At 46.4% G+C, this 25,385-nt stretch overlaps 1 protein-coding gene across 1 annotated transcript in view; it reads left to right on the top strand.

Annotated features, from left to right (window-relative positions):
* DYNC2H1 (dynein cytoplasmic 2 heavy chain 1) overlaps positions 1–25,385 on the top strand; it is a 1,848,033-nt gene that overhangs the window by 388,146 nt on the left and 1,434,502 nt on the right. Inside the window, exon 22 of the mRNA XM_029602426.1 lies at positions 4,301–4,506. Within this exon, the coding sequence (XP_029458286.1) occupies positions 4,301–4,506 (206 nt within the window). The remainder of the gene's footprint in view (positions 1–4,300; positions 4,507–25,385) is intronic.

Genomic DNA, 25,385 nt, shown 5'->3' on the forward strand with positions numbered 1-25,385 from the left:
CGGCTCCTCTGGTTGCAGAATTGGTAGGCCGACGTTTCGTCCAAGTCTCAGTTGGGAGCCTTACCCTTCAAGTGGAAGCTGCTCTTTGGCAAGGATTTGGAGAAATTGATCAAGTCTCTTGGTGAGAATAAGGTTCATAAGTTGCCTGAGGATAAGCCGAAAGGGAAGAGTTCCCTGCTGTCTCATGCCCATTTCCGAGGGAATCTGCATTCTTGGCCCTCCAGACCATCTGGAAGTCTCGAATAGGCAGCCATCTTGGAACTAGTCCTTTTGGGGTCGTAGACCTGGCAGAGATGGCTGCTCTCAGGGCGGAGGGGGAGCTAAATCAGCCCAATGAAGTGAGACTGGTCCACTCCTCGGTTCCTATGATTGGGGGTCAGCTGGCTCTGTTTTATGAGGAGTGGACCAAGATCATGTTCGACCAGTGGGTCTTAAGTGTGATAAAACAATGTCATGCTTTAGAATTTGCTCGGCTGTTAAAAGATTGGTTTTTGGTCTCCCCGTACTCTTAGAAAGAAAAGAAGCTGGCAGTACAAGAGACCGTGTGTTGCCAGAGCAAACTGGGAGCCATCATTCCTGTCCCTCTAGAATAGTGGGGGACAGGGCGTTATTCCATTTATTTCATAGTTCCCAAGAAGGAGGGCATGTTCCGTCCGCTCCTCGATTTATTTATTTAGCGCTTTAATATACTGACATTCGTTTGCACATCACATTGGTTTACAGTCGAACATGTGAACTATAGAAGAAATTACATATTAACAATTTAATAAACTATGTCTTAACAATTTGAACAGCTAAGGAGATTAAGAGGCGAAAGGAGGTAGGAATGCAAGAGATCAAAAACAGAAAGGAACAAGTAACTATAATAATTGTAACTGTGGAGGTCAGCAAGTTGTGGAAGGGTATGAGAGTTTCAGGAATGTGATTTCGTAGTGGGGAGGAGCTTGAGAGTCAGTGTCGAGAGCGTGCGAAGATTATTGGTAGGCTTGCTTAAAGAGCCAGGTTTTAAGTTGGTTTTTTTAAAGTTTTGGGTGTTAGTTTCAAGCCTTAAGTCAGGGGGCATTGTGTTCCAGATCGTAGGCCCAGCAAGGAAGAATGCACGTTCCCGAGTCGAGGATAGGTGAGTGAGTTTAGGAGAGGTTATTGGTAAAGTGCCATTATTGGCAGATCTTGTGGATCTTCGAGGGGGTTGAAAGTGGAAGGAGGAGTTGAACCAGTTTATATTTTGGTTGTATAGTGTTTTGTGGATAAGAGTGAGACTCTTGAAGCATATTCTGAGGTGAATGGGGAGCCAGTGAAAGTTTTTTAGTATAGGGGTGATGTGTTCGTTTCTTCTGGTGTTTGTGAGGATTCTGGCGGTGGCATTTTGTAGCATTTGCAGGGGTTTTAGGGAGGTTGCTGGGAGTCCTAAAAGTAAGGAGTTGCAATAGTCTATTTTGGATAGGATGAGGACCCGAAGGACTGTTCTGAAATCGTTTTGAAGAAGGAGGGGCCTTAGTTTTTTTAGTACGTGGAGTTTGTAAAACAGTCTTTTATAGTAGAGTTTATGAATTCTTTTAGGTTAAACTCAGTTAAACTCGTTCAAGTAGGGGTAGACCTGTACCTCATCCCTCCGGACAACTGCAGCGACCACGACCATTACCTTGGTAATGGTCCCGGGTGCAGTCACCAGACTGAAAGGCAGAGCGCAAAACTTAAAAAAGAATGTGGCCTTGAAGGTTTCTCGGTTCCGAAAGGAAACCCTGCAGTCGCTGATTGCTGCGGTGCACAAGGAGTACCTAGCATCTCTGGATTTAACAGAAGCGTACCTGCACATAGGGATTTGGCCCGATCATCAGCGATTTCTGAAATTCGTGATTCTGGAAGATCATTTTCAGTTTTGCGCTCTGCCTTTCGGTCTGGTGATTGCGCCTGGGACCATTACCAAGGTAATGGTTGTGGTGGCTGCAGCTGTCCAGTGGGATGAGGTACTGGTCCACCCCTATTTGAACGACTGGCTGATTCGGATGAAATTGGAAACCCTTTATCAACAGGCAGTGGACTTAGTCCTTTGGCACTTGCGATCCTTGGGGTGGATAGTCAGTCTGTCCAAGAGTTATCTGGTCCCCTCCCAGAGCTTAGAATTTCTGGGGGTGCGTTTCGATACGAGGGTGTGGAAGGTATTCCTCACCGAGGAGTGGATTTCCAAGTTGCAAGCTCAAGTTCGTGGATTGTTGAAAAAGCAGTTGCCCAAGTTCTGGGATTACTTACAAGTCCTTGGGTCTCTGGTTTCCACCTTAGAGCTGGTTCCATGGGCGTTTGCTCATATGTGGCTTCTGCAGTTGGACTTGCTGTCTCTCTGGGACCAGTTGTTGGAGCAATTTCAGCTTCCTCTTCCCCTCTCGGAGTGTGCTCGCGTCAGTCTTTCCTGGTGGCTCCTGCTGGACAAGTTAAGACGGGGTGTGACCCTGGACATTCTGGTCTGGACAATTGTCACCACCGATGCCAGTCTCTCCGACTGGGGAGTGGTCTGTCAGAACCAGTCGGTGCAAGGGCAGTGGTCGGCAGAGAAAGCCTCAATGTCCATCAATTGCCTAGAGATGAGAGTTGTGTTCCTGGCCCTGCAGGCATCTCTACCCCTGGTGAGGGGTAGGCCGGTGAGGGTCTTGTCGGACAATGCGTCTTATTTATTTATTTATTTTTAAAATTCCTTATTTATCCAGTTTTACATTCGCAAAATAAAGTCTGCTCAAAGAAATACATGCGAAAACTAATAATATCCGAAAACAAAAATACAGGCATAATCCTTTATCAACATTTCAAAAATAAAATAAAATTATAGAAATTAAGGGGGAGAATTGAAAATTAAAGAGAGAGATAATTTAGGAAAAAGAAAAGATTCTCACAGCAAGGCTATAACACTCTATTCCAGCATTAATTATTAATTAACGTGCTTATCGGGGATGAAGTAGCAGGTCTCTTAGACTTCAAAAATACTTTTAATTGTTCAGGTGAAAAAAAAAAATAACACTCATCCCCTTTTCTAATCAAACATTTACAGGGAATCCTATGTAAAAACGTGAATCTCAATGCAATAATATCTTGATGGAGGGTTAAAAACCCTCTACGATGAGATTGAGTAGTAGAAGCAAGGTCAGGATATATTTTGATTGGAGCATTCAGATAGTTTACAGGATATTTCCTAAAGTAACTTTTCATAACTTGATTTATATCGGATGATGTTATGAAGGAAACAAGTAATGTTGCTCTATCTATAACTTCCAGTACTGAATTTTCAAGGAAATCAGTTAAATCTTCTTGAAGGTTTAACATTGCACGAGGAAATGTAGGTTTAGGAAGAAAATAGCAGTTATTAATTGACGGCATATTCTCTGAGGTAAATCCCAGGACTTCCATAAGAAATTTCTTTAGAGTAGAATAAGGAATCTCACCCTAGTTTCAAATTGTAATTATTTAAGGTTGCTGCAAAACCTGCCACCAAGTCCCACAGGGCACCCAAACTCACCATCTCAGGGCTCGAATTTCCAAAGTACAAAGAGTATTTAAATCTTCTCCAAACGATTTATTCCATGTTTTTTACATAATTAACCCAGTAGCACATACTGCAACCAAAGGAGATTTGTTAACACCAACTTTAAAATAAAGGAAGAACAGCACACATACCTGAAATGTTGCTAGGCAGTTTATACATTTTTAATAAATAAATAGTAGATATGATTCAGTATAAGGAATTGTTAGTGAGTCCAAGAAGAATTTAAGGTGGTTCCAAAAGATGAATTTTTATTGTAGTCCTTGAACTATGAACTTTCACAGTATGTAACAGGATGGCAAGATAGCAATGTGCAAATGATTTTACATATACTGCATCGCATGTAGGCTATAAAAGTTGTTGACTTCAGGAGTCTTTTTATTAAGTTGGGTGGACCACCTCATTAGATAGTATCCTTTAGATTTAAATAATTTATTTGCCTGTATATATCATATAATTTGTAATTATTTGAACATTCTTCTTTTATAGATTTTACCACTGTTTCAAGAAGCTGAAGACAAAAACCGTTTGCTACGTTCAGTGGCAGGTGGTGGTTTAGAAACAATTAGCAATTTGAAAGCCAAATGGGATAAGTTTGAATTAATGATGGAAAGTCATCAACTTATGGTTAAAGAACAGGTAAGTATGACAATATAGGGGATGCAGTGGACTTTGATTTATTGGATTAAATTGATTTTATTTTAAAAAAAACCCCATTAAATCAGTACAGAGTAAAATAAAATAAATTGCTTTAATTTTGTTGGTTTACAGGTTGAAATAATGAAAGCAAATGTGATATCTCGAGCTCAGATTTATCTTCAAGAAATAGAAAAATTTAAAGCTCGTTGGGAACAGTTTAAGCCAAGTGATGATATCATTGAAACAGGCCAACAGGAAACTTTGGAGAAGAGTGCACAGACCATAAAGGAAAAGAGGTCTGAGTTTGCTGAACTAGAAGCAACTAAGAACAAATTAATGTATGTATATTTTTGTAATAAAATTATTTTTAAAAAGTATATTTTTACAGCTTACTTGCTGTAGATAAGACTGTATTAATTGATTGAATGAAATGACAATAGAATAAGGCATGATCTAGACATGAACCTCTGGCTGTTCAAGGTAACACATGCTGCCAAAAAATCTTAATTCCTTGTACGTACCCAGATCAGTCCAGACTCCTGAAGGCACCGCCTCTTAACCCGGTGTGCCACCTGCATCACTTCAGTATTTTTCTGTCTCCAGCAGATGGAGGTAGTGCAAAACCTGCGTTCTGTACCTGGATATAGAGTACCTGGGTATAGAGTAGGATAGTTTAAAAAGAAACTTTTATATTGGCATCTTCCCTCCCAAGGGGTTGGCAGGTCCTGGTGGGTCAAATGAGCAGGGTTTGGGGACCCCAAATTGCTTGAGTGGAAGCCCTGAGGGTGACAGCTGGTGGTCCGGCTCCCTGCCCCTCAGGATCTGGAGAAGCCTTTGTCACCCTTCTGCAGGGAAGTATTCATTTGTTTGCTTGTTTGTAAAGTTTAGTCTATTAAAAAAAACAAAACAAACAAAAAACACAAGAAAAGAGAACAGAAGGGGTTTGTGTTTGCTTTCTGTGCTGGTGCTTGAGATTATCTTTCTAGTCTTTGGCAGCAGTCGGAGGTAAAGCACTTGAGCCGGTTGCTTGGCTTTCGATCCCAGAGAGATTTTGTTTATTCAGGCGCTGCCACATGGTCCATTTTCGCGCTGGGCCATGTCGCGACGGAGGCAATGTGATTCATGTGGGGAGTGTTCTGCACGGTTCCCCAAGGCTGGCCGATGCTCCTGCTGTCTCCCCGGAGGGGAGGGTTTGTTGCGGGCAGCTGCACCGGCATTGATGAAGCAGCGTGGCACTGATAGGCTGCCGGCTGCTCTGGGAGATGAGGCTGGCCCGTTCCTGCTCAGTGCGGGAACGGCGGCCATTTTGAAATCTTTTGCCGACTGAGGAGAGTGCGACAGGGGGAAGGAATCTCCCACCAGTGCTATTGCTGGCCGATTTGAACCCATATGAGGCCAGGGAGGGGCCCTGCCAGAACTTTTCCTTTCCATAGAATGGTTAAACAACTGATCGTCAGGGAGTGGGATACTCCTGAGAGAGGTCTTAAAGTTAGTAGGTCTATGGACAAGCTTTATCCCTTTCCTGAAGAAACTTTGGAGCTCTTGCGGGTGCCAAAGGTGGAGGCTTCTATGTCTGCTCTGAAGGATCTCCTGGATAGGAAGCTTGAAGTGCATCTCAAGAAGATTTTTGAGGTTTCTGCTCTGGGCATCTGGGCAGCTGTAAGTAGCAGTTTTATGCTTCAGGCAAGTCTGCCTTGGGTGCAGCAGTTCCCGAGTTCCAGACCTATTTTATCCCAGGAATCTGAACAAGCGGAGTGCTTAGAAGCAGTGATGGTTTATGGGGCCGACACTTTATATGATCTTATTCAGACCTCTTCTAAACAGTGGTGTCTGTGGTCTCGACCAGGAGGCTCTTGTGGCTGTGCAACTGGTCAGCGGATGTTTTGTTGAAGGCTCAGCTTGGTGCACTCCCCTTCAAGGGCAATTCCTTTTTGGGGAAGACTTGGAACAGCTGATAAAACAGCTCGGAGATCATAAGGTGCTCAGGCTCCCGAAGGTCAAGCCTAAAGGGTCCAAAGGATATTTCCAGTTTGCTCTTGTTTTTTGAGGCCAATGGCATTTCCGTCAGAGCAGAGCTCCAAGTGCAGGACAGAGACAGACCTTGGGGAGGTCGCAGTCTTGGCTTCAGTCCTTTCATGACTGCAGAGTGAACTGAGATGGCTCCGGCCAGGGGCCTAGCGGTGCAAATACTCACACTGAGTTGAGGCCAGCCCACTCTTCGGTCTTGGCTATTGGGGGTCGGTTGACTCTTTTTTACGAGGAGTGTGTCAAAATCATGTCGGACCAGTGGATTCTAAGCATGATAGAATGAGGTTATGCATTAGAATTTGCTTACCCGCAAACTGACCTATTTATGGTATCCCCCTGTACTTCGTCAGCAAAGAAAGTCATCATTCTGTAGACCATCCAGAGACTGAGAATGTTGGGTACCACCATTCCCGTTCCCTGAGAGGAACAGGGGACAGGAAGGTATTCCATTTACTTCATGCTTCCGAAGAAGGAAGGAACCTTTCGTCCAATTCTGGATTTAAAGAAGGTCAATGTGGTTCGCAAAGTCCCCCGTTTTCGGATGGAGATTCTCAGGTCTGTCATAGCTACGGTGCGGAGCGGGGAATTCTTGGCTTCTCTGGACTTAATGGAAGCGTATCTACACAATGGGATCCACCGAGATCATCAGAGGGACCTCAGATTCATGATCATCAGGAATCATTTTCAGTTTTATGCTCTTCCGTTCAGTCTAGCTACAATTCTGTATTAGCGGTGGCCCTCAGAAAGAGGGTGTCCTAATGCACCCATATCTAGACTGGCTCATCTGGGTGAAGTCCATGGTCCTTTGCAAGCAGGCAGTGGAGATGGTTCTCCGCCGCTCGAGATCCCTAGAGCCATCTTTCCCCTTCACAGGTTCTGGAGTTCTTAGGTGCGTGCTTCGATACCTGTGTGGGCAAGGCATTTCCAACACAGGAGCAGGTGTCCAAGCTGCAAGTTTGGAACTTGCTGGACACCAGGGTACGCGAGGTCTGGGATTACTTGCAGTTACTCAGTTCCATGGCCTCATCCCTGGAACTGGTCCAGTGGGCGTTTGTGCATATGAGACCTCTATAGAAAGTGTGGTTATCCCTCTGGAATCCGCTATCAGAGCAATTTCATCTTCCGCTACCGCTTACAGACGTCTCCAGGTCCAGTCTTTGGTGGTGGCTTGGCTGACACCATTTGGAGCGTGGGGTGGACTTCGAGGTGCCTCAGTGGATGCTGGTGACTACCAATGCCAGTGTCTCCGGTTGGGGAGTGGTGTGTCAGGCTCAGTCGGTACAGGGAGACTGGTCAGCCGAAGAAGCGTCTTGGTCGATCAGTCGCCTAGAGACCAGGACGGTGCGGTTGGCTCTGGAGAGATTTCTTCCTCTTCTACGCAACTGGGCAGTCAGGGTCCTGTCGGATGGTGTGACGATGGTGGCCTGCATCAACCGTCATCAGAGAGGAACCAGGAGTAGGCCATTGGCTCTGGAAGCAGAGATGCTGATGGCCTGGGCAAAGCAGCATCTGGCGCTGATAGTGACATCTCACATTGCGAGGTCTGACAATATGGAAGTGGATTTTCTCAGTCGCTATCGGTCAATGCCATAGACCTTATCTCTCACAGATGGGGCATGCCTCATATGGATCTGATAGCAACGCAGAAGAATGCCGCCCTGGTGCCGGCCGAATTAACGCCTGTCTTTGGCAGGCATTAATTTCTGAAAGTAAAATGTGCGGCTTTGCTGCACATTTTACTTTCTGTATCGCGTGGGAATAACTAATAGGCCCATCAACATGTATTTGCATGTTGCGGGTGCTATTAGTTTCGGGGGGGGGGGGGGGGTTGGCCGCGCGTTTTGCACTGTATAAGGGGTAAAATTAGCGCGTCAAAAACGTGCGGCCAAATGGGGGCTAACAGTGCGCTCACCCTGAGCGCACTTTACTGCATCGGCCCGTAAGATTGGTTTATTAGTGCTTTTGTTGGAATAAACAAATGTGTGTGGTCAGACATTTGTATCTGAATTGTGTCATATCTAACTAAAAGTTTGTTTTAAATCTACTAAGAACATAAGAAATTGCCATGCTGGGTCAGACCAAGGGTCCATCAAGCCCAGCATCCTGTTTCCAACAGAGGCCAAACCAGGCTACAAGAACCTGGCAAATACCTGTTAGTATTGGGACTATCATGCTTCTGTTGTACTCCTTACTTATAGGACTAACATACTCTTTTATGCTCCTAACTCATATTTTGTGTGTACAACTTTTACACTAGCTGTTTTGTGCAGTTTTTTTTAAACACATTTTTGCTCATAATTTTGACATTATGTCTGTGCAGAACATTATTTATACCAGTGGTTCCCAACCTTTTTTGTTTTGTGGCACACCTGGCACTCAAGTCACTTTGTTGTGGTACACCACCCACTTCCCCATCATCACTTTCTCTTCTCTTCTTTCCCTCTCCACCTAAGTATCATCATCTTCTCCCTTCCCTCTTCCCTAGCATCATAATCATGCCTGTTCCATGACATCATCATCATCTTCCCTTCCCTATCCCCCACCCCCCTGGCATCATCATCATCACCTTCCCTCTCCCACCATCTCTTCCCCCTCCCTCAAATTATCATCATCTTCCCTCTCTCTCACTCCCCGGTATCAGCATCACCGTTTCTCTCCACCTCCTAACCCCTGGCATCATAGTCACCAGCTTCCCTTTCCTTCTACCCCTCTCCCCACTCCCTGACATCATCACCTTTTCTATCCCACCACTTCTCCTACCACCTCTTCTCCCACATTTGCATTTTCATCACCTTCCCTTTCCTTTGACCACTCTCCTGCACCCCTTGGCATTATCACTGTCTCTCTCCACTGCCTCATTCCTTACATCATCATTATCATCACTACCCTCCCTTTCCTTCTACTCCTCGCTTCCACCCCCTGGCATTATCAACATCTTCTCTTTCTTTCCTCTTCACCTCTGGCATCATCACTATCACCTTCCCTCTCCCTCCATCCTTCTACCCCAGCCCTAGCATCATAATCACCTTCAGTCTCTCTGCATCCCTTTTCCCCACCCCCAGGCATCATCACCACCATTCCTCACCTCCTCATATCATCATCACCTTCCTTCTCCCTCTGCCATCATCTTCTTCCCTCTACCTTCATCCCTTTCCCTCACCCCCTTGGCATCATCATCACCTTCTCTTTGCCTCCACCCCTCTCCCTCTGTACCCTGGGATCATCTCCTTCCCTCTTCCTCCACCCCTCTCCCTCAGCCTCTGGCATCATCAATGTCCCTCTTCTTCCTTCCTCTACCATTATCACTTTCTCTTTCCTCTCTTTCCACCCTCTAGCCTGGTCCTGCATAGGTAAATAGGGGAACACTAGGGGCACTGCCTCATACTTGTGAGTAAAAAAATGTGTGCTGAAATTCAGCGCATGCTTTTTTACTCATGTCTTATTTCATTAGATCCTGAAAGATTAATAATTGTCTCCTTTCCCTGTATGTACCCGGATCAGTCCAGACAGTGGGTTGAGCCTCCTGTCCAGCAGATGGAGACAGACAAAAACTGAAAGGGTATCCTATATCAGGACAGAGCCTACCCTGCATCCCTTCAGTATTTGTCGGTTTCCAGCAGATGCAGGCAGCTGAACCTGCGGTTCCCTTTCTTCCTTATTTTCCATTCCCTGTGGGGGTTTTCTCCTAATAGTTTGGCAAGATCAAGCAAGATTTACATATCTTTGCTAAAATTTAAAAAAAAAAAAAGGGAATCTCTGTTTACTTTCATGGAGACAGTTCTGTCTCCTCGCTCTTCTGGGGGTCTAGGGGGGCTTGCCCCTTGATTACTCAGCCTAGGCTCCCTTTCCCAGTGACCTGATTGTTTGGGGCGATACTGGTGGTCCAGTCACTCCCTTATCTGGCTGCTTTGAACCCGAGATGTTTAATTCCACGGGTCTCCTGGCAGAGAAGCTCATTCCTCTGCAATTGCTTGAAAAATAAATAAATAAATAAATAATTAAATTGAGAGCGATTTTGGCAGCAAGGCAGCCTTTCTATTACCCCTGCTTTGCTTCAAGGAGGGTAGCGAGCAGGGTTCGTTCGCCTGCATTCACTCACCGGGGCAGTACAGCTCAGCTGTTTGTCTCCTCCACGGCGGCTCTGTTCTTTGATCATGCCGCGCTCAAATGTGTGCCTCGCCTGCGGGGAGCCTGCCTCGTGGCTCTCCAGCGATGGGCTTTGCTCCGGGTGGGGAGGGCCCCTCCTCACCCGGAGACCAGCGACCCGGAGTCGGGCTTCTCACTGCGTGGCCAGGCTGTTCCCTGCATGGCAAACCGCAGGAACGGCATACATTTTGGGAGCAAGTTTCTCTGCTGAATCGGGGCTGCAGGAAGGAGGAGAGCCTGATGCCCATATTTCTCCCCCTGATTTAAGTCCCATGCATTCCCCAGAGGACATCACTGCCCTTCCTCCCCCCCCCTCCCCTGCTTCCCGGGAAGGCAAGGCCTCATTTTCTACAGAGTTTGTGCTTTTAATGGACAAATCCTATTTGGCTAGCCTGCAGGAAGAGGATGAACCCCCTCCAGGTCCCCCTCCTGCGAAAATCCCTCAGATGCCTACTCCGCAGCCTCCTGTGGTGCCAGATGGGCAGGGCTCCATTAGGGTCAGGGTGGTGCCGGGGGTCCATCCCTCCCCGGACCCCCCTCAGCCATCCACGGTCCCTGATCCTGACCAGGATTCTGATTTGCTGCTCCCAGGTCCTCCACTCAAGGGTGATGACCCGCGAGTGCTCCGTTTGTTCCAAAGGGAAGAGCTGGATCCACTCATTCCCTTTATTTTGCAGGAGCTGGGAATTGAGGTGCAACCTGAGGATACCGTTACAGCCTCTGTAATTACTGGCGGGACTTAGGGCTCCTCCACGTTCATTCCCTATGCACAAGCTGCTGCTCCTTTGGGAATGGGAGTCTCCTGAGGCGGGGCTCCGAGTGGGTTGTGCAATGGACAAGCTCTTTCCCCTCCCTGATGACCGCTTAGAGATGATTAAAGTTCCCAAAGTGGATTCCTCCATCTCCACTAATACCAAACACACCACCATCCCGGTGGTGGGAGCCATGGCATTGAAGAATGTTCAGGACTGCAAACTCGAGCTTTATTTTAAGCGCATCTTTGAAGTCTTGGCTTTAGCAGTCCGGGCGACAGTGTGCAGCAGTCTCATGCAGCGGGCAAGCCTCAGGTGGGGTCAACAATTGCTCAGCACCCAGGACCTCCCGTCTGCAGAGGCGGAGCAGGCAGAAAGGCTAGAGGCAGCAGTGGAGTATGGGGCTGATGCCCTTTACGATTTGCTCCGAGTGCAAGCCAGGGCTATGGTTTCCACAGTATCAGCCAGACGTCTCCTCTGGCTCTGCAATTGGGCTGCAAATTCCTCCTCCAAGTCGCAGTTGGGCACGCTTCCCTTCAAGGGTAAGTTGCTTTTTGGTGAGGACCTTGAACAGCTTATTAAGTCCTTGGGAGAGAACAAGATTCATAAGCTGCCGGAAGACTGCCCAAAGCAGTCTAGATCTTTCTTTCCTTCGCGCTCTCGCTTTAGAAGTCAGCGTTGGTATAATAGCAGAGCACGAGGATCTTTTCCAAGATCCCCGCGCTTGGTCTCATTCCTTTCGTGGCCGTCGTCCCTTCCGGGATGCCAACCCATAGCACTCGACCACAAAGTCCTCTCCACAATGAGATACGGCCGGCCCATTCCTCCGTTCCAAACGTAGGCGGACGGCTATCCCTGTATCTCGAGGAATGGGTCAAGATTACGACAGATCAGTGGGTCCTAGACATGATAGAGAAAGGTTACGCATTAGAATTTGCTTGGGACCTACCGGATCTTCACATAATCTCTCCCTGCGGAAGCCGGAAGTGGCCAGCTGTCGACCAGACTCTTGGCAGGCTACAAGAGCTCGGTGCCATAGTTCCAGTCCCAGTGGAGGAACAAGGGTCCGGCCAGTATTCCATCTACGTCATCGTTCCCAAAAAGGACGGTTCGTTCCATCCAATCCTAGATCTCAAGTGAGTCAGCCGGGCTCTCAAGGTTCCCATTTTCGAATGGAGGCCCTGAGGGTGGTGATAGCGGCGGTTCGCTCGGGCGAATATCTAGTCTCACTCGACTTAATGGAGGCTTACCTGCACATCCCGATACACCGTGACCATCAGAAGTATCTCAGTTTCAATATTCTGTGGCAACACTTTCAGTTCCGGGCGCTCCCGTTCGACCTCACCACCGCGCCATGCACTTTTACCAAGGTCATGGTGGTGGTGGTAGCCACTCTCCATCGGGAAGGAGTCCTGGTCCACCCTTACCTGGACGATTGGCTCATCCGAGCCAAGTAGGCGAATCTCTGCAGGTTGGTGGTCGACAGAGTCTTGGCCTTCCTATCCTCCCTCGGGTGGATAGTCAACTTTTCCAAGAGCAATCTACAGCCCTCCCAGGTTCTGGAATTTCTGGGAGCATGCTTTGACGCCCGGGTCAGCAAAGTCTTTCTGCCGGACTCTCGGGCGCTCAGACTTATGGATCAAGTGCGCAACTTTCTCTCTCTCTCGCTACCCACGGCCTGGGATTACCTTCAGGTTCTGGGATCCATGGCTTCCACTATCGATCTGGTTCCTTGGGCTTTTGCGCATATTTGTCCATTACAGAAAGTTTTGCTGTCCCGCTGGAAGCCGGTGTCGGAGCAGTTTCGGACGCCCCTCCCACTCTCTGACTCTACCATCGCCGACATGCAATGGTGGCTCTCGCTCGCTCACCTCCTGAAGGGGATGCCCCTACAGACTCCTCAGTGGATCATTGTTATGATTGTCACCATCCTCTCCAGCTGTGGAGCTGTATGCCAAACTCAGTCTACACAGGGATACTGGTCCCCAGTCCAATCCCGCTGGCACATCAATCGCCTGGAGGCTAGAGTGGTCCATCTGGCACTCAAGATATTTCTTCCTCTGATCCGTCACAAGGTGGTGTGGGTACTCTCGGACAATGCCACCACGGTAGCCTATATCAATGGGCAGGGGGGCTCCAGAAGTCGCCTGGTGGCTCTGGAGGCCAGCAAGCTGTTCACCTGGACGGAGCATTACCTGGATCGCTTGGAAGCTTCCCACATTGCGGGGAAGGAGAATGTTCAAGCCGATTTCCTCAGTCCGCAGTGTCTGGACCCCGGAGAGTGGGAGTTGTCCGACGGAGCAATGGTGCTGATTGTCTGCAGGTGGGGTGTCCCCCCCCCCCACTTAGACCTGATTGCTCCTCTGAACAATGCAAGAGCTCCCAGATTCTTCAGCCGCAGAAGGGAGCACTGCTTGGAAGGAGTGGATGCCCTGGTTCTTCCCTGGCCTCACAACGATCTCCTAAACATCTTCCTCCCTTGGCCTCTGGTGGGAAAAGTACTCAGAAGAATAGAACTTCATCGGGGACCCATCATTCTCGTGGCTCCGCAGACAGTGGTATGCAGATTCTGGTGAACCTTGCGACGGATGGTCCTCTTCATCTTGGCCACCTGCCATGCCTTCTCCGGCAGGGTCCAGTATTTTTCGATCAGGCAGATCGCTTCTGTCTAGCGGCCTGGATTTTGAACGGCAGCGACTAAGAAAGAAGGGATATAAAGAAGAAGTTATATCCATTGTGTTGTGAGCCCGTAAGCCCTCTCCCTCTCTCACTTACATCCGGGTTTGGAGAGTTTTTGAGACTGGGTGTGCTGAGTCCGGAGTGTCGGCACGCAAGGCTCCGGTCTCCCAAGTCCTCTCTTTTCTCCAGATTGGCCTTTCCAAGGGGCTGTCTTTCAACTCTTTACGGGTACAGGTCTGCACACTTGGCTCCCTCTTGGGCAGTATCGATGGTTATGCTGTGGCGGCTTATCCGGATGTCATTTGTTTCCTCAAGGGGACCAAGCATTTGAATCCACCGGTCTAACCTACTTGTCCTTCGTGGAGCCTTAACTTGGTGTTTCGGGTCCTTTGTGAGGCACCCTTTGAACCCCTCCGGCGAGCCACGCTTAAGGATCTAACTCTTAAGGCAGTTTTTCTCATGTCTATCTGTTCCGCCAGGAGGGTGTCAGAGCTCCAAGCTTTGTCTTGTAAGGAACCCTTTCTCCGTTTTTCTGATTCAGAAAAACGGAGAAAGGTACCGTTGTTCTTGCCGAAGGTTGTCTCTTCTTTTCACGTCAATCAGTCGGTTGAACTTCCTGCTTTCTCTCCTGAGGACATTGCAAACACAACTGGAGGATACCTGCGGCGCCTTGATGTAAAACGGGTACTGCTGCGATACTTGCAGGTCACAAACGATTTTCGGGTCTCTGATCATCTATTTGTCTTATGGAGTGGCCCAAATAGAGGAAACAAGGCTTCTCAGGCTACGATTGCTCGCTGGCTAAAGGAGGCGATTGCATCGGCATATATCTGTCAGGGCCAGAGGGTTCCGGATGGCTTAAAGACCCACTCTTTGCGTTCACAGGCTACTTCTTGGGCGGAGAGTCAGTCGGTTTCTCCGCAGGAAATCTGCAGAGCAGCTACTTGGAAGTCTCTGCATACTTTTGCTCGTCATTACCGCCTTGATGTGCAGGCGCCAGTTTTTGGCTTCTTCGGAAGACAGGTGCTTCGAGTGGGACTGTCTCGGTCCCACCCTGTTTAGGGAAGCTTTGGTACATCCCACAGTCTGGACTGATCCGGGTATCTACAGGGAAAGGAAAATTGGTCCTTTCCTGCCAATTTTCTTTCCTGTAGTACCACGGATCAGTCCAGACTCCCTCCCGTGCATTCTCTGCGACGTCCGCTCGAAGTTCTTTTCTTTGCAGTTTATTGGATGCCTTGACTTCCTATCATAACTTTAAGGCACCGGAAGCATCTCCTAGATGAATAAGGATATATATGTAAGAGTGATTATATACAGAGTTTCGAATTGTTCAAATTACCAGTTCCTTGTTGCTTGCTTGATCTACGTTTAGTTATACTTTTATTTATCTGCTTTGATAATGTTTATACTGAAGGGATGCAGGGTAGGCTCTGTCCTGTCTCCATCTGCTGGACAGGAGGCTCAACCCACTGGACTGATCCGTGGTACTACAGGAATGAAAATTAGCAGGTAAGGACCAACTTCCTATTTACCTGTTCTACTTTACTCATGATTTTTTAAACCTCTGTAACAGGGTTGGCGTAACACCAGTCCTTAAGATCCACAAACAGGCCAGGTTTTCAGGATATCCACAATGAAAATGCTTAAGATAGATTTGCACACTGCCTTCATTGCATTCAAATCTATTTCATACATATTCATTGTGGGGATCCTGAAAACCAGGCCTCTTTGTGAATCTTGAGGACTGGAGTTGGCCACCCCTGCTCTATTATATCCCATCTTATTGTTTCTTCTCTATGCTGAAGAACCCTAACCTATTTAACCTTTCTTCATAAGGGAGCCAATCCATCCCTTTTATCATTTTGATGCTCTTCGCTTTATTTTTTCTTGTTCTTTTTTTTTTTTTTTAATTTATATTTTATTCAATTTCAGGATACAATAACAAGACAGTTCTTTGTATTAGAAAATCCAAAAAAGGCACAAAAATATTTATGACAAGAAAAGATAAAGGAAAAAAACCATAATTATATAGCCCAGTTTGTATCAAGTCCTCTATCTAGGGGGGGATTATCCAACTTCAAGCAATTGTAAAATTACAATTAAAACAAGTAAAAAGGTAGCAGAATTGTTGCGGTTCTGGCCGTGAGCACCGCGGCCAGGCCCTTACCTTTGGGTTCCCGGACCTGCTCCCGCTTCCAGAGGCCTGGTTTGCGGCCTGGTGGGCGGCGTCCCCGCTGGGGCTGTGCCGCTGCAAGCCCTCCCATGGACGCCTGGCTCCTAGACGCGCGCGCGTGCCACTTGGGCGCTTTTCTAGGCCGTTTCCCGCCAGTGGTGACTCCGCCCAACTTCTGACGTCAGACGCCGCGGCCTTGATAAGCCGGCCGCGGTCATCCAGTCTTTGCCTTGCAACGGGTTAGCCTCCTGGTTTCCTGTTGCGCTGTGCCCCGGAGTGACTCGCCTTGCTTCGTCATTCCGTACCTGCTACAGTACCTGCTTGGTTCCTGCCTGCCTGCTACAGTTCCTGCTGGTTCCTGCTCACTTGCTACAGTACCTGCTGGTTCATGCTTGCTTGCTACAGTACCTGCCGGCTCCTGCTCACTTGCTACAGTACCGGCTGGTTCGTGCTTGCTTGGTTGCTACAGTACCTACTGGTTCGAACTTCCTGCTCAGTACCGGTTTGGTTCCTGCCAGCCTGCTACAGTACCCGGTTGGCCCCAGTCCGCCTGCTACAGTTATCGCCTGGTTCCAGTACCTGAATCCTGCTACAGCTCCTGCCTGGTCCCAGTACCCGGTGCCTGCTGCTGTTCCTGCCTGGTCCCAGTACCCGAGTCTCGCTACAGTTCCTGTCTGGTTCCAGTACCCGAGTCTCGCTACAGTTCCTGTCTGGTTCCAGAACCCGAACCCAGTTACAGTATTGCTACTGTCTTAGTCTGGTTCCAGTTACCTGTCCTGATCCACAGCCTGCCTAAGTCCCAGCAGCCAGGCCCCTACGGGCTCCTTCCGGGGGGGCTTCGGCTTCCAAGGGTGAAGCCAACTAAGTCCCAGCGGTTGGGCTCCTACGGGCTCCTCCCGGGGGAGTACCAGCTTCCAGGGTGAAGAGCATCTACGTCCTGCTTGAACATTTGCCTCCCGGCCTGCTACTCACTAGAGACTTTGACCATCTTTCCCCGTCTCCAGCAGGTCGGCCCAAGGGTCCACTAAACAGAGACTCCCATAACAAGAATAACGATCGACAGTGTCAGTTATTAGGACTCTTACGCTGTAATAACAGTTATGGAAGTCTAGCAAGGTACATTATTCAAATGGTTGTTTATCTGCAAGAAATAAAGACAATTGTGCAGGTTGAAAAAATACATATGAATTTCCCTTATATTTGATACAACATTTAGATGGGAACTTCAAAAAGAACATCGCCCCAGTTTGTAAGGCTCTAGGCTTCAATGTCAAAAATTGTTGGTGTCGTTTCTGAGTCTGTTTTGCAACATCAGGGAAAACGCTCCCATGTAGATAATGAAAATGCTCAGACTTATGCCTAAAGAAAAGGCGCAAGACCCAATCCCTATCCGGCTCGAGGAGTAAGGTAGCCACAAGGGTAGCCGAAGAAATTTCTTCAGAAATTGATTGCTCCAAAATTGCTGATAAATTATCCATTTTCAGAGCAGGCTCTTGTTGAGATTTATTTATTTATTTATTTATTTTTAATTTTTATATACCGGAATTCCTGTATACTATACAAATCAGTCCGGTTTACATTAAACAATAAGATACCCTGGATGGGATGTTCCACCCTGGGCTTATTACAAGAAACATAGAACCATAATAGTTAACAATTGATATTAAACAGAGTGTGTGTTCAACTTTTTACAAAGAACTTTAGTAGCAACAACCGGGCTACAAAACATTATACCAGAATATAATATTATACCAGAATATAATGAAAGGATCTGAAGGATCTGAGAGTCAGGAGGAGGAGCTTAGTTACACTCTGGTAATTGGAAAGCCTGCCTAAAGAGCCAGGTTTTTAACCTTTTCTTGAACTCTGGTAGACTGGGTTCGAGGCGTAGGTCTGGAGGGAGATCATTCCATTGATGGGGTCCCGCAGATGAGAGTGCTCTTTTTCTTAGTGTTGATTTAACTGGAGCTGCGACTAGTGTGCCTTTGTAGGCATTTCTGATGGGTCTGGAGGATAAATGTGGACGAAGTGGAGTTAGTAGTGATAAAGGTGCGATATTATTAATGGCTTGGTAAAGAGATGGTAAAGATAAACATCTTCTCATATTCGGTACATAAAATGCTTTGGCAATGGGTGGTAAAGCCTGATCAGAAATATTCAAGATTTCCAAAAAATACTTTTTAAGCATATCCTTTGGAGTAATCAAGGAGCTTTTTGGAAAGTTTATGAATCTTAAATTTTGATTTCTTACTACATTTTCCAGATTTTCCATTTTAAGAGATAGTTGGGAGTTCTCCTTAATATCAGAGGCTTGTAGAGCCTTTACAGACTCTATTTCAATCTTATTAGTATCAATAAAATCCTCTGTACTTTAAATACTTCCAGAGTAGATAATCTAGTTCCCATATCCACAATTTTGGCTTCTACTGGTTTAAATGGGGATGATATTACTTTCCCCAGAGCTTCTATGGCATCCCAAATCGATTCTAATGTTATATGAGAGGGTCTGACCAATATAGAAGCAATATTGAAGCCCGGAGCCTCCAAACCTGAGTCTTGAGAAAAATTACTCTTGGTCCGTCGTCTGTAGGTCTGTTCCCAAGCATAGCTCCCAGCTGGTGGTTGGTGGTATCGAGAGCCTGACCGTCTTGGGCTGTAGCTAATATCTCCGCAGAATGTGAGGAGTAAAGCCATTGAGCTACACCTGCCTGCATTTCCACCCCATCCAGAGTTAATGCTGTCGTCATTGCAGAATTCAGCGGGGGAATCCGAATGCCGGGTGAGAAGATCGACGAGTCAGAGGAGAGAGCAGTAATTCTCTTTCTTGCTCCCCTCCCAGCGACTCAGGCTCCAGCGGTTTCGACCCTCGGAAAACATGAATGTCCATCGGTCCAATTTGATAGGGGCCGGGGGGGGCTGCTTCCAATGCCCTCTCCCTGACCCGTCTCCTTCGTGAAGAATGTGGCATAGCAGGGGAAAGAAGAACAACAGGAACTGTGATAGACTACCCAGATCAGATGTTAAGCCGCCATCTTGATTTGGCTCCCCCCCCATTTCTTGTTTTGTTATATCTATTTTGAGATGGGGTGACCAGAATTACGCACAATACTCAAAGTATGCCTGCACTATGGATCAATACAGAGTCATTATGTTTTTTTCTCCATTGTTTTCTGAATAGTTCCCAACATTCTATTCACTTTTTGACTGCCGGTGCCCATTTGCTAAGGATTTCAATGTATCATGTATACTAACTCCTTTTCCTGGATGATTACTCCTAATATGGAACCCGTCATTGCATATCTATAGTTTGGAATATTTTCCCCTATGTGCATCACTTTGCCCATGTCCACATTAAATTTCATCAGCTATTTAGATGTCCAGTCCTTTAGTTTCGCAAGGTCCTTTTGCAGTTTCTCATAATCCACTCATGTTTTAACATCTTTGAGTAATTCTGGGTAATCTGCAAATTTGATTACCTCACTTGTTGCCCTTTTTTTTTTTTTTTTATTTATTTATGCAATTGCAGATATATTACATCATATATCAAGGTATGAGAGATCTAACAATATAGTTCAAAAGCAAATTTTTACAATGTTAAGTAAGTATAAATTTTAAACATAGATCTCTAGAAATATAGGCATTATTGGGACCAAGATATATAAGGAAATAATATCAGGAGTTCAAATACATATAATAAAAAACAAGGAATAAACCACCATATGATGCATTACCCCAAACTTTATAGCACTTCATCCCTTTCCATCTAAGAATCCCCTTAATTGATCAGGTTCATAAAAGATATATTTATTCTCTTGAAATTTTAAACAACATTTACAGGGACACTTCAGGACCATACTGGCACCACGACTTAATACTTTAGGCCTCATAAGCAAAAAACTTTCTTCTTCGCTCCTGAGTGGAACGAACGATATCCGGGTATATCCAAACACTTTTCCCGTAGTATTGAACAGTTCTATTCCTAAAGAAATACTTCAGGATAAGATTTCTGTTCTGCTGAAATGGAAAGGTAGCCAGTAATGTGCCCCTGGTCTTTATCTCAGTCTGTAGAGACATCTCAATCAATTCTGAGGCATTCAAAGATCTCATTTCTTGCTTTTCCTCCACTCCCATAGATGGTATATCCTTCTTTGAGACAAATAATGCTTTAGAGACAACTGGAATTATCTCCTTGGGAATTTTTAAACATTCTTGCATATATTCTCTTAACATTTCAACCGGGGTCAGCCTTTTCACAATAGGAAAATTCACTATTCGTAAATTGGGATATCTCAGTGAATTCTCTGTATTCTCAAATTTTCTCTCTACATTTACCTCAGCTTTTATTAAAGTTCTTTGGATGTTTTCCATTGAGGTAACTTTCTCCTCCAATTTCTCAATTTTATTTTGATGTACATTCATCATTTTTTCAGTGTTTAATCCCCTTTTATTCAAATCTAGAAAAGGCTGCATTAATGTTGTAATAGCAGACTCAATTGATACCATCGCTTTCCACAACGTATCTAAAGTTACTACGGGAGGTTTTTGCAAGGAAAATACATTTTTTGAATGGAAAGTTACCAGGTCTTGAAATGCTTTATCCTCTGTGTCCTGTTCCGGTATAGACCCCTGGAGTTTAGGTGTGGAGGTAGCTACTCCTTCCAGGGCTCCTCCACCTCCTCCAAGCGCCGATTCTCCGCTGTCTCCATCCAACTCAGGGGGGGGGGTTTGCTCTCTCCTCCTCTCCTCTAGAAATCGCGATATTTCCTCTACTCCTTCTCCTGTTTGGACTCGCGGTGGCATCGGCGTCTCGGGTGTCCCTGGGCTGAGCGAAATCTCTTCGGCCATGGGGATCAATCCGAGCTCCTGGATTTCTCCCCCAGCGGCCCTCGCTCCCGGCATCCTCGGGGTAAGATCAAAGAAGCTCTCGAGCTTTACTTGGAAACCTTCTTCCTTTGTAGCTGGAGCTTCCTTCAAACGCGCTTTACGCTTTGTATGTGGCATTTTAGAGGTAAGGTTCCAAAGAGTAATTCAGATAACTGATTTTACAGTCAAATGCAGAGAGAGCTCCTATTGCTGCTACTCATGTGGCGACCATCTTGGTCCCCCTTGTGGCCCCTTTTTCCAGATCATTTATCAATATGTTAAACAGCACCGGTCATATCAACATAAGAAATTCCATATTGAGTCAATCCAAAGGTCCATCAAGTCCAGCATCCTGTCTCTGACAGTGGCCAGTCTAGTGCACAAGTACCTAGTAGGGTCGATCCTAAAGAATAACTCCAATCCTTCGTGGTCACAGCCAGGTATAAGCAGTGGCTTTCCCAAGTCTACTTGGCTAATAGCGGTTTATGGACTTTTCCTGCAGGACTTGTCTAGACCCTTTTTAAACCCAGGTATGCTAACTGTTTTCACCACATCCTCTAGCAATAGTTTCCTCAGTTTAATTGTTCACTGAGTGAAAAAAATACTTTCTATGATTTGTTTTAAAAGTGCTACCTGTTAGCTTCAAGTAATGTCCCCTAGTCATAGTTCTATTGGAAAGGGTAAATAACCATTCCCTATTTACCCATTCCACTTCACCCATAAATTTATAGACCTCTCCTCTCAGCTGTCTCTTTTTCCTGTCGAAGAGCCCTAACCTGTTTAGCCATTCCTCTTAGAAAAACCATTCTATCCCCTTTATCATTTTGGTCACCCTTCTTCGTATATTTTATAGTTCCATGTGAGGCCCTGCCTCTAGTGTTCCTCTATTTATCTGTACAGGACCAGGCTAGTGTTGTAAATCTGCTGTTAGTTAGACTGCGGAGTTAGCAATCTGATGTAGGAGTTAGACTGTGGAGTTGGCAATCTGTTATTATTGGCTCCTAAAGAAGGAGGAGTCAGCAGTCTTGTAGTGTCTCAGATATCATCTTGCTAAGGAGTAGCAATCTGTAATGAATCTGATATAGTAGTGGGTGGATCCTTGGGCCAGTGGCAGATGACCACGCCCCCGGGAGGATATCCCGAGAGGGACCACCGGCTAGGCTTGAGTATGGAGACAGACACAAATTAGTTCTTTTATTAAACAGGTTTTTGAAACCACCAGGTGGCAGTAGTGAGCTGATATGCCTGGCAGGGCTGTAGTCCCTCAGGTAATGGAACGGCGATCCAGGATGGCTGAGCTGTTGAGAAACTGTAGAAAGTGAGTAGGCAGAGTAGGCAGAGTTCATGAACAGAACTAGATGTCAAAACTCACATAAGGTCTCAAGGAAGCTCAGGAACTGGAAAGGCTTAGGCCCTCGAGGAGCGAGTACCAGTTCCTATCTGTAATCTGAAAGTAAAGAAAAGAGCGAGGCCCCCGAGGAGCGGGTACCTCTGGTAAGTCCGAGGAGGCAGAGTAGCTTGGGAGGTGTAGCCGAAGCAATTCCCTTGCTAACTCAGTTAGATAGTGAAATAGAGACCTTTAAATATTGGAAGCGGATGACGTCATCTCAGGGGGACGCCCCTGAGGTTTGCGCTTTTGCTGGTATTTCAATCAGAGCGCGCACGCGCACTAGGTCTTCAGGCAACATGGCGGATCTGCAACATTGAGCCAGTCCAGGGACGCCGGAGGGAAACGGCATGGAGAAGCCGCGGCAGCCAGCCGTCCATCAGACCCGGAGGGCGTCGCCACAGAGGTAAAGAGGGCGGAGTGAGGACGTCGAGCAGCGACGGTCACAACAGCTAGACGCCTGGTCCACCTTAAATTCCTTAAGGAGAGTATGCTCTATGGGCGAGATCCCGTGGGGCAGGTGGAGCTCAGAGGGTGTAACTAGAGGCTGGGGTATAAGAGCTGGGATCCAGGTGGGGATAACCAGATCAGGCCTAGGTCTCCAGGAGGAAGGCAGGTCCTGTAACCTAACACTATCCAAACACTGAGCTGAGATGAAGTGAACTGTAAGTAAAGAGAGTACACTGTTCTGAAGGGAAGACAGTCTACAGTTGTGTGATTGTGAAGCTGTAATAAAGATAGGTGTTTTAAGAAAAGCTGAAGTCAGACTAGTTTGTCTCCAGGCCTGTGAGAAGTTTGTTCGTAATGACTTCAAGTTCTTTTTTTTGGTGTTGATGCCTAATATGGAACTCAGCATCATGTAACTATAGTTTGTATTATTCTTCCAAATGTGCATCCCTTTGTGCTTGTCCATATTCAATTTCATCTTGTCATTTAGATGCCCGATCCCCCCAGTCTTGTAAGAGTTTTCTTTCAATTCCTCACAATCATCTTGTGATTTATCTACCTTGAATAATGTTGTGTCATCTTCAAACTGGATAACTTTACTCATGACTCCCTTTTCCAGATCATTTATAAATTTATTAAAATAGTGTTTCCCAACCTTTTCAATCCCGGAGCATACCACCCTCCAAAGGCAGTGTGGATATGAAGAGGACTCATGGTCAAAAGAAGAGCTATGGAAGTACTGACAGCTCCACCAGTCTCTCTTCCAAATTTTAAAACAAAAGGAGAGAAGAGGCAGAGACACACTTGAACTTATCACAATGGCCCATTCCCTCTGTATACAATTGGAGAAGAACAGAGACGTTGGTCTTGGCTGCTGCATGCGTATTGCCAGAACTCTTCCACTGCTGGTACTGCACAAAGTAGAATCCTGCTAGCTATTCATGTCCTGCACATTACACAGTCATTACCACACTCCAGAGCTTGTGCTATAGCTGGAAAGTAGAGGTATACATGATTGTACATTCTCAGAAAAGATCTCCTACATATTGTGGAACAACTGGCACACTGGTTGGAAAATATTATATTAAAAAGCACCAGTTCCAGTACAGATCCTCTGAGGCACTCCACTCATTTCCTTTGTCCATTGAGAGAAATGACCATTTAGTCCTACTCTCTTTTAGCCATTTTACAATCCACATGAGGACATTGCCTCTTACCCCATGACTTTCATTTTCTTGATGAGCCTCTCTTGAGGGACTTTGTCAAATACCTTGTGAAAATCCAGATACATTATATCAACAGACTCACCCTTGTTCACATTTGTTAACCCCTTCAAGAAAATATAACAGATTTGTAAAAACTTCCCTTTGCTAAATCCATGTTAGCTCCGCCCCATTAATCTATGTCTATTCAGATGGCCAGTAATTTTGTTTTCAGAATATTTTCTACCATTCTGCCTAATACCGACACCAAGTTCACTGGTCTATAGTTTCCGGGATCACCCTTTCCCCCAGTATAGATTCCTTTCTCTATTGGGAAAGTGATCTTTAAAGGCATATGTAGCATACAGCCTGGAGAAGGTTCATGTATAAGTAGATGTTAGCTGTTTGTTCTTATGCTTTTTTAAGACATTTCACTGATCTGAATGGCTTAAAGTTGGAGTTTCATGGATACTAGATGTGTCCATTTGATGCCCTGCTTCTGGAATTTTTAGTGGTGTCACCCCATTCTCTTTTGAATTAAGGGCTAATGAGTCAATCTTGCTGTGGAAAGAAGAGTGCCCTTTTAAATGTGTTTTTTATTTCCTCTGCAAAACAAAAGCCTAATGCTGCTATGACCTTAATATGGTTCTCACAGGACAAGCAGGAAGGTAGTCCTCACATATGGGTGACATCATCAGGATGGAGCCCAGTCACGGATAACTTCTGTCAAAGTTTCCAGAACTTTGACTGGCCCCTACTGGGCATGCCCAGCATGGCACTAACCCTGCAGCCAGCAGGGGTCCCCCTTCAGTCTTCTTTTTTCCGCGCAGCAGTAGCCTCGTGGTTTAGGAGCTCTGAAGAGATTCCTGACAGGAATTTTCCTCACGGAGTTAATTAAAATTAAATTGCCCTACAGGGGTCCCCCCTCTAACTTTTCTCAGGCCGCGGTACTCCGGTAGGTTTTTCACCGTTTTTCGTCGATTACCGTCGAGTTTGGCCCTCGTGGCCTACTGGCCATCGACCGTACCGTGGCTCGATTTTTCTATGGCCATGGCGTCGGGTTTTGTCGGTGCCCGGACTGTACTCGCACCATGTCTATCACAGACCCTCATGGAGTCTGTGTAATGTGTTTAGGCCATGAGCATGATGTCCTGACTTGCACCAAATGTGCCCTCATGACACCAAAAGGTCGCAAAGCCAGAATGGAGAAGATGGGACTCCTTTTCCGTGCTCACACCCCAACGCCGTCCATCGCATCAACGTCATCGGAACCGGCACCGTTGAAGTCGCACCAGCATCGACAACCGTCTGGTGACTGCCCGCCATCGACGTCTTCACGGCCATCGACTCCCGTTTCTCTTCCTCAAGATCGAGGGGATCGTAGGGAGAAACATCGTCATCGGCATCGTAACTCTCGGACCGTCGAGGGAGCGAAATCATCGACCTTGCCACCATCCGAGCCACCATCGAAGAAGTCCCGTCCAGAAACGGCACAGAACATTCCTGCGACCGGGTCACCGAGGCCACCCTCACCCGA

This window comes from Rhinatrema bivittatum, chromosome 5 (assembly GCF_901001135.1).
Source record: "Rhinatrema bivittatum chromosome 5, aRhiBiv1.1, whole genome shotgun sequence".
In the NCBI taxonomy this organism is placed as follows: Eukaryota; Metazoa; Chordata; class Amphibia; order Gymnophiona; family Rhinatrematidae; genus Rhinatrema; species Rhinatrema bivittatum.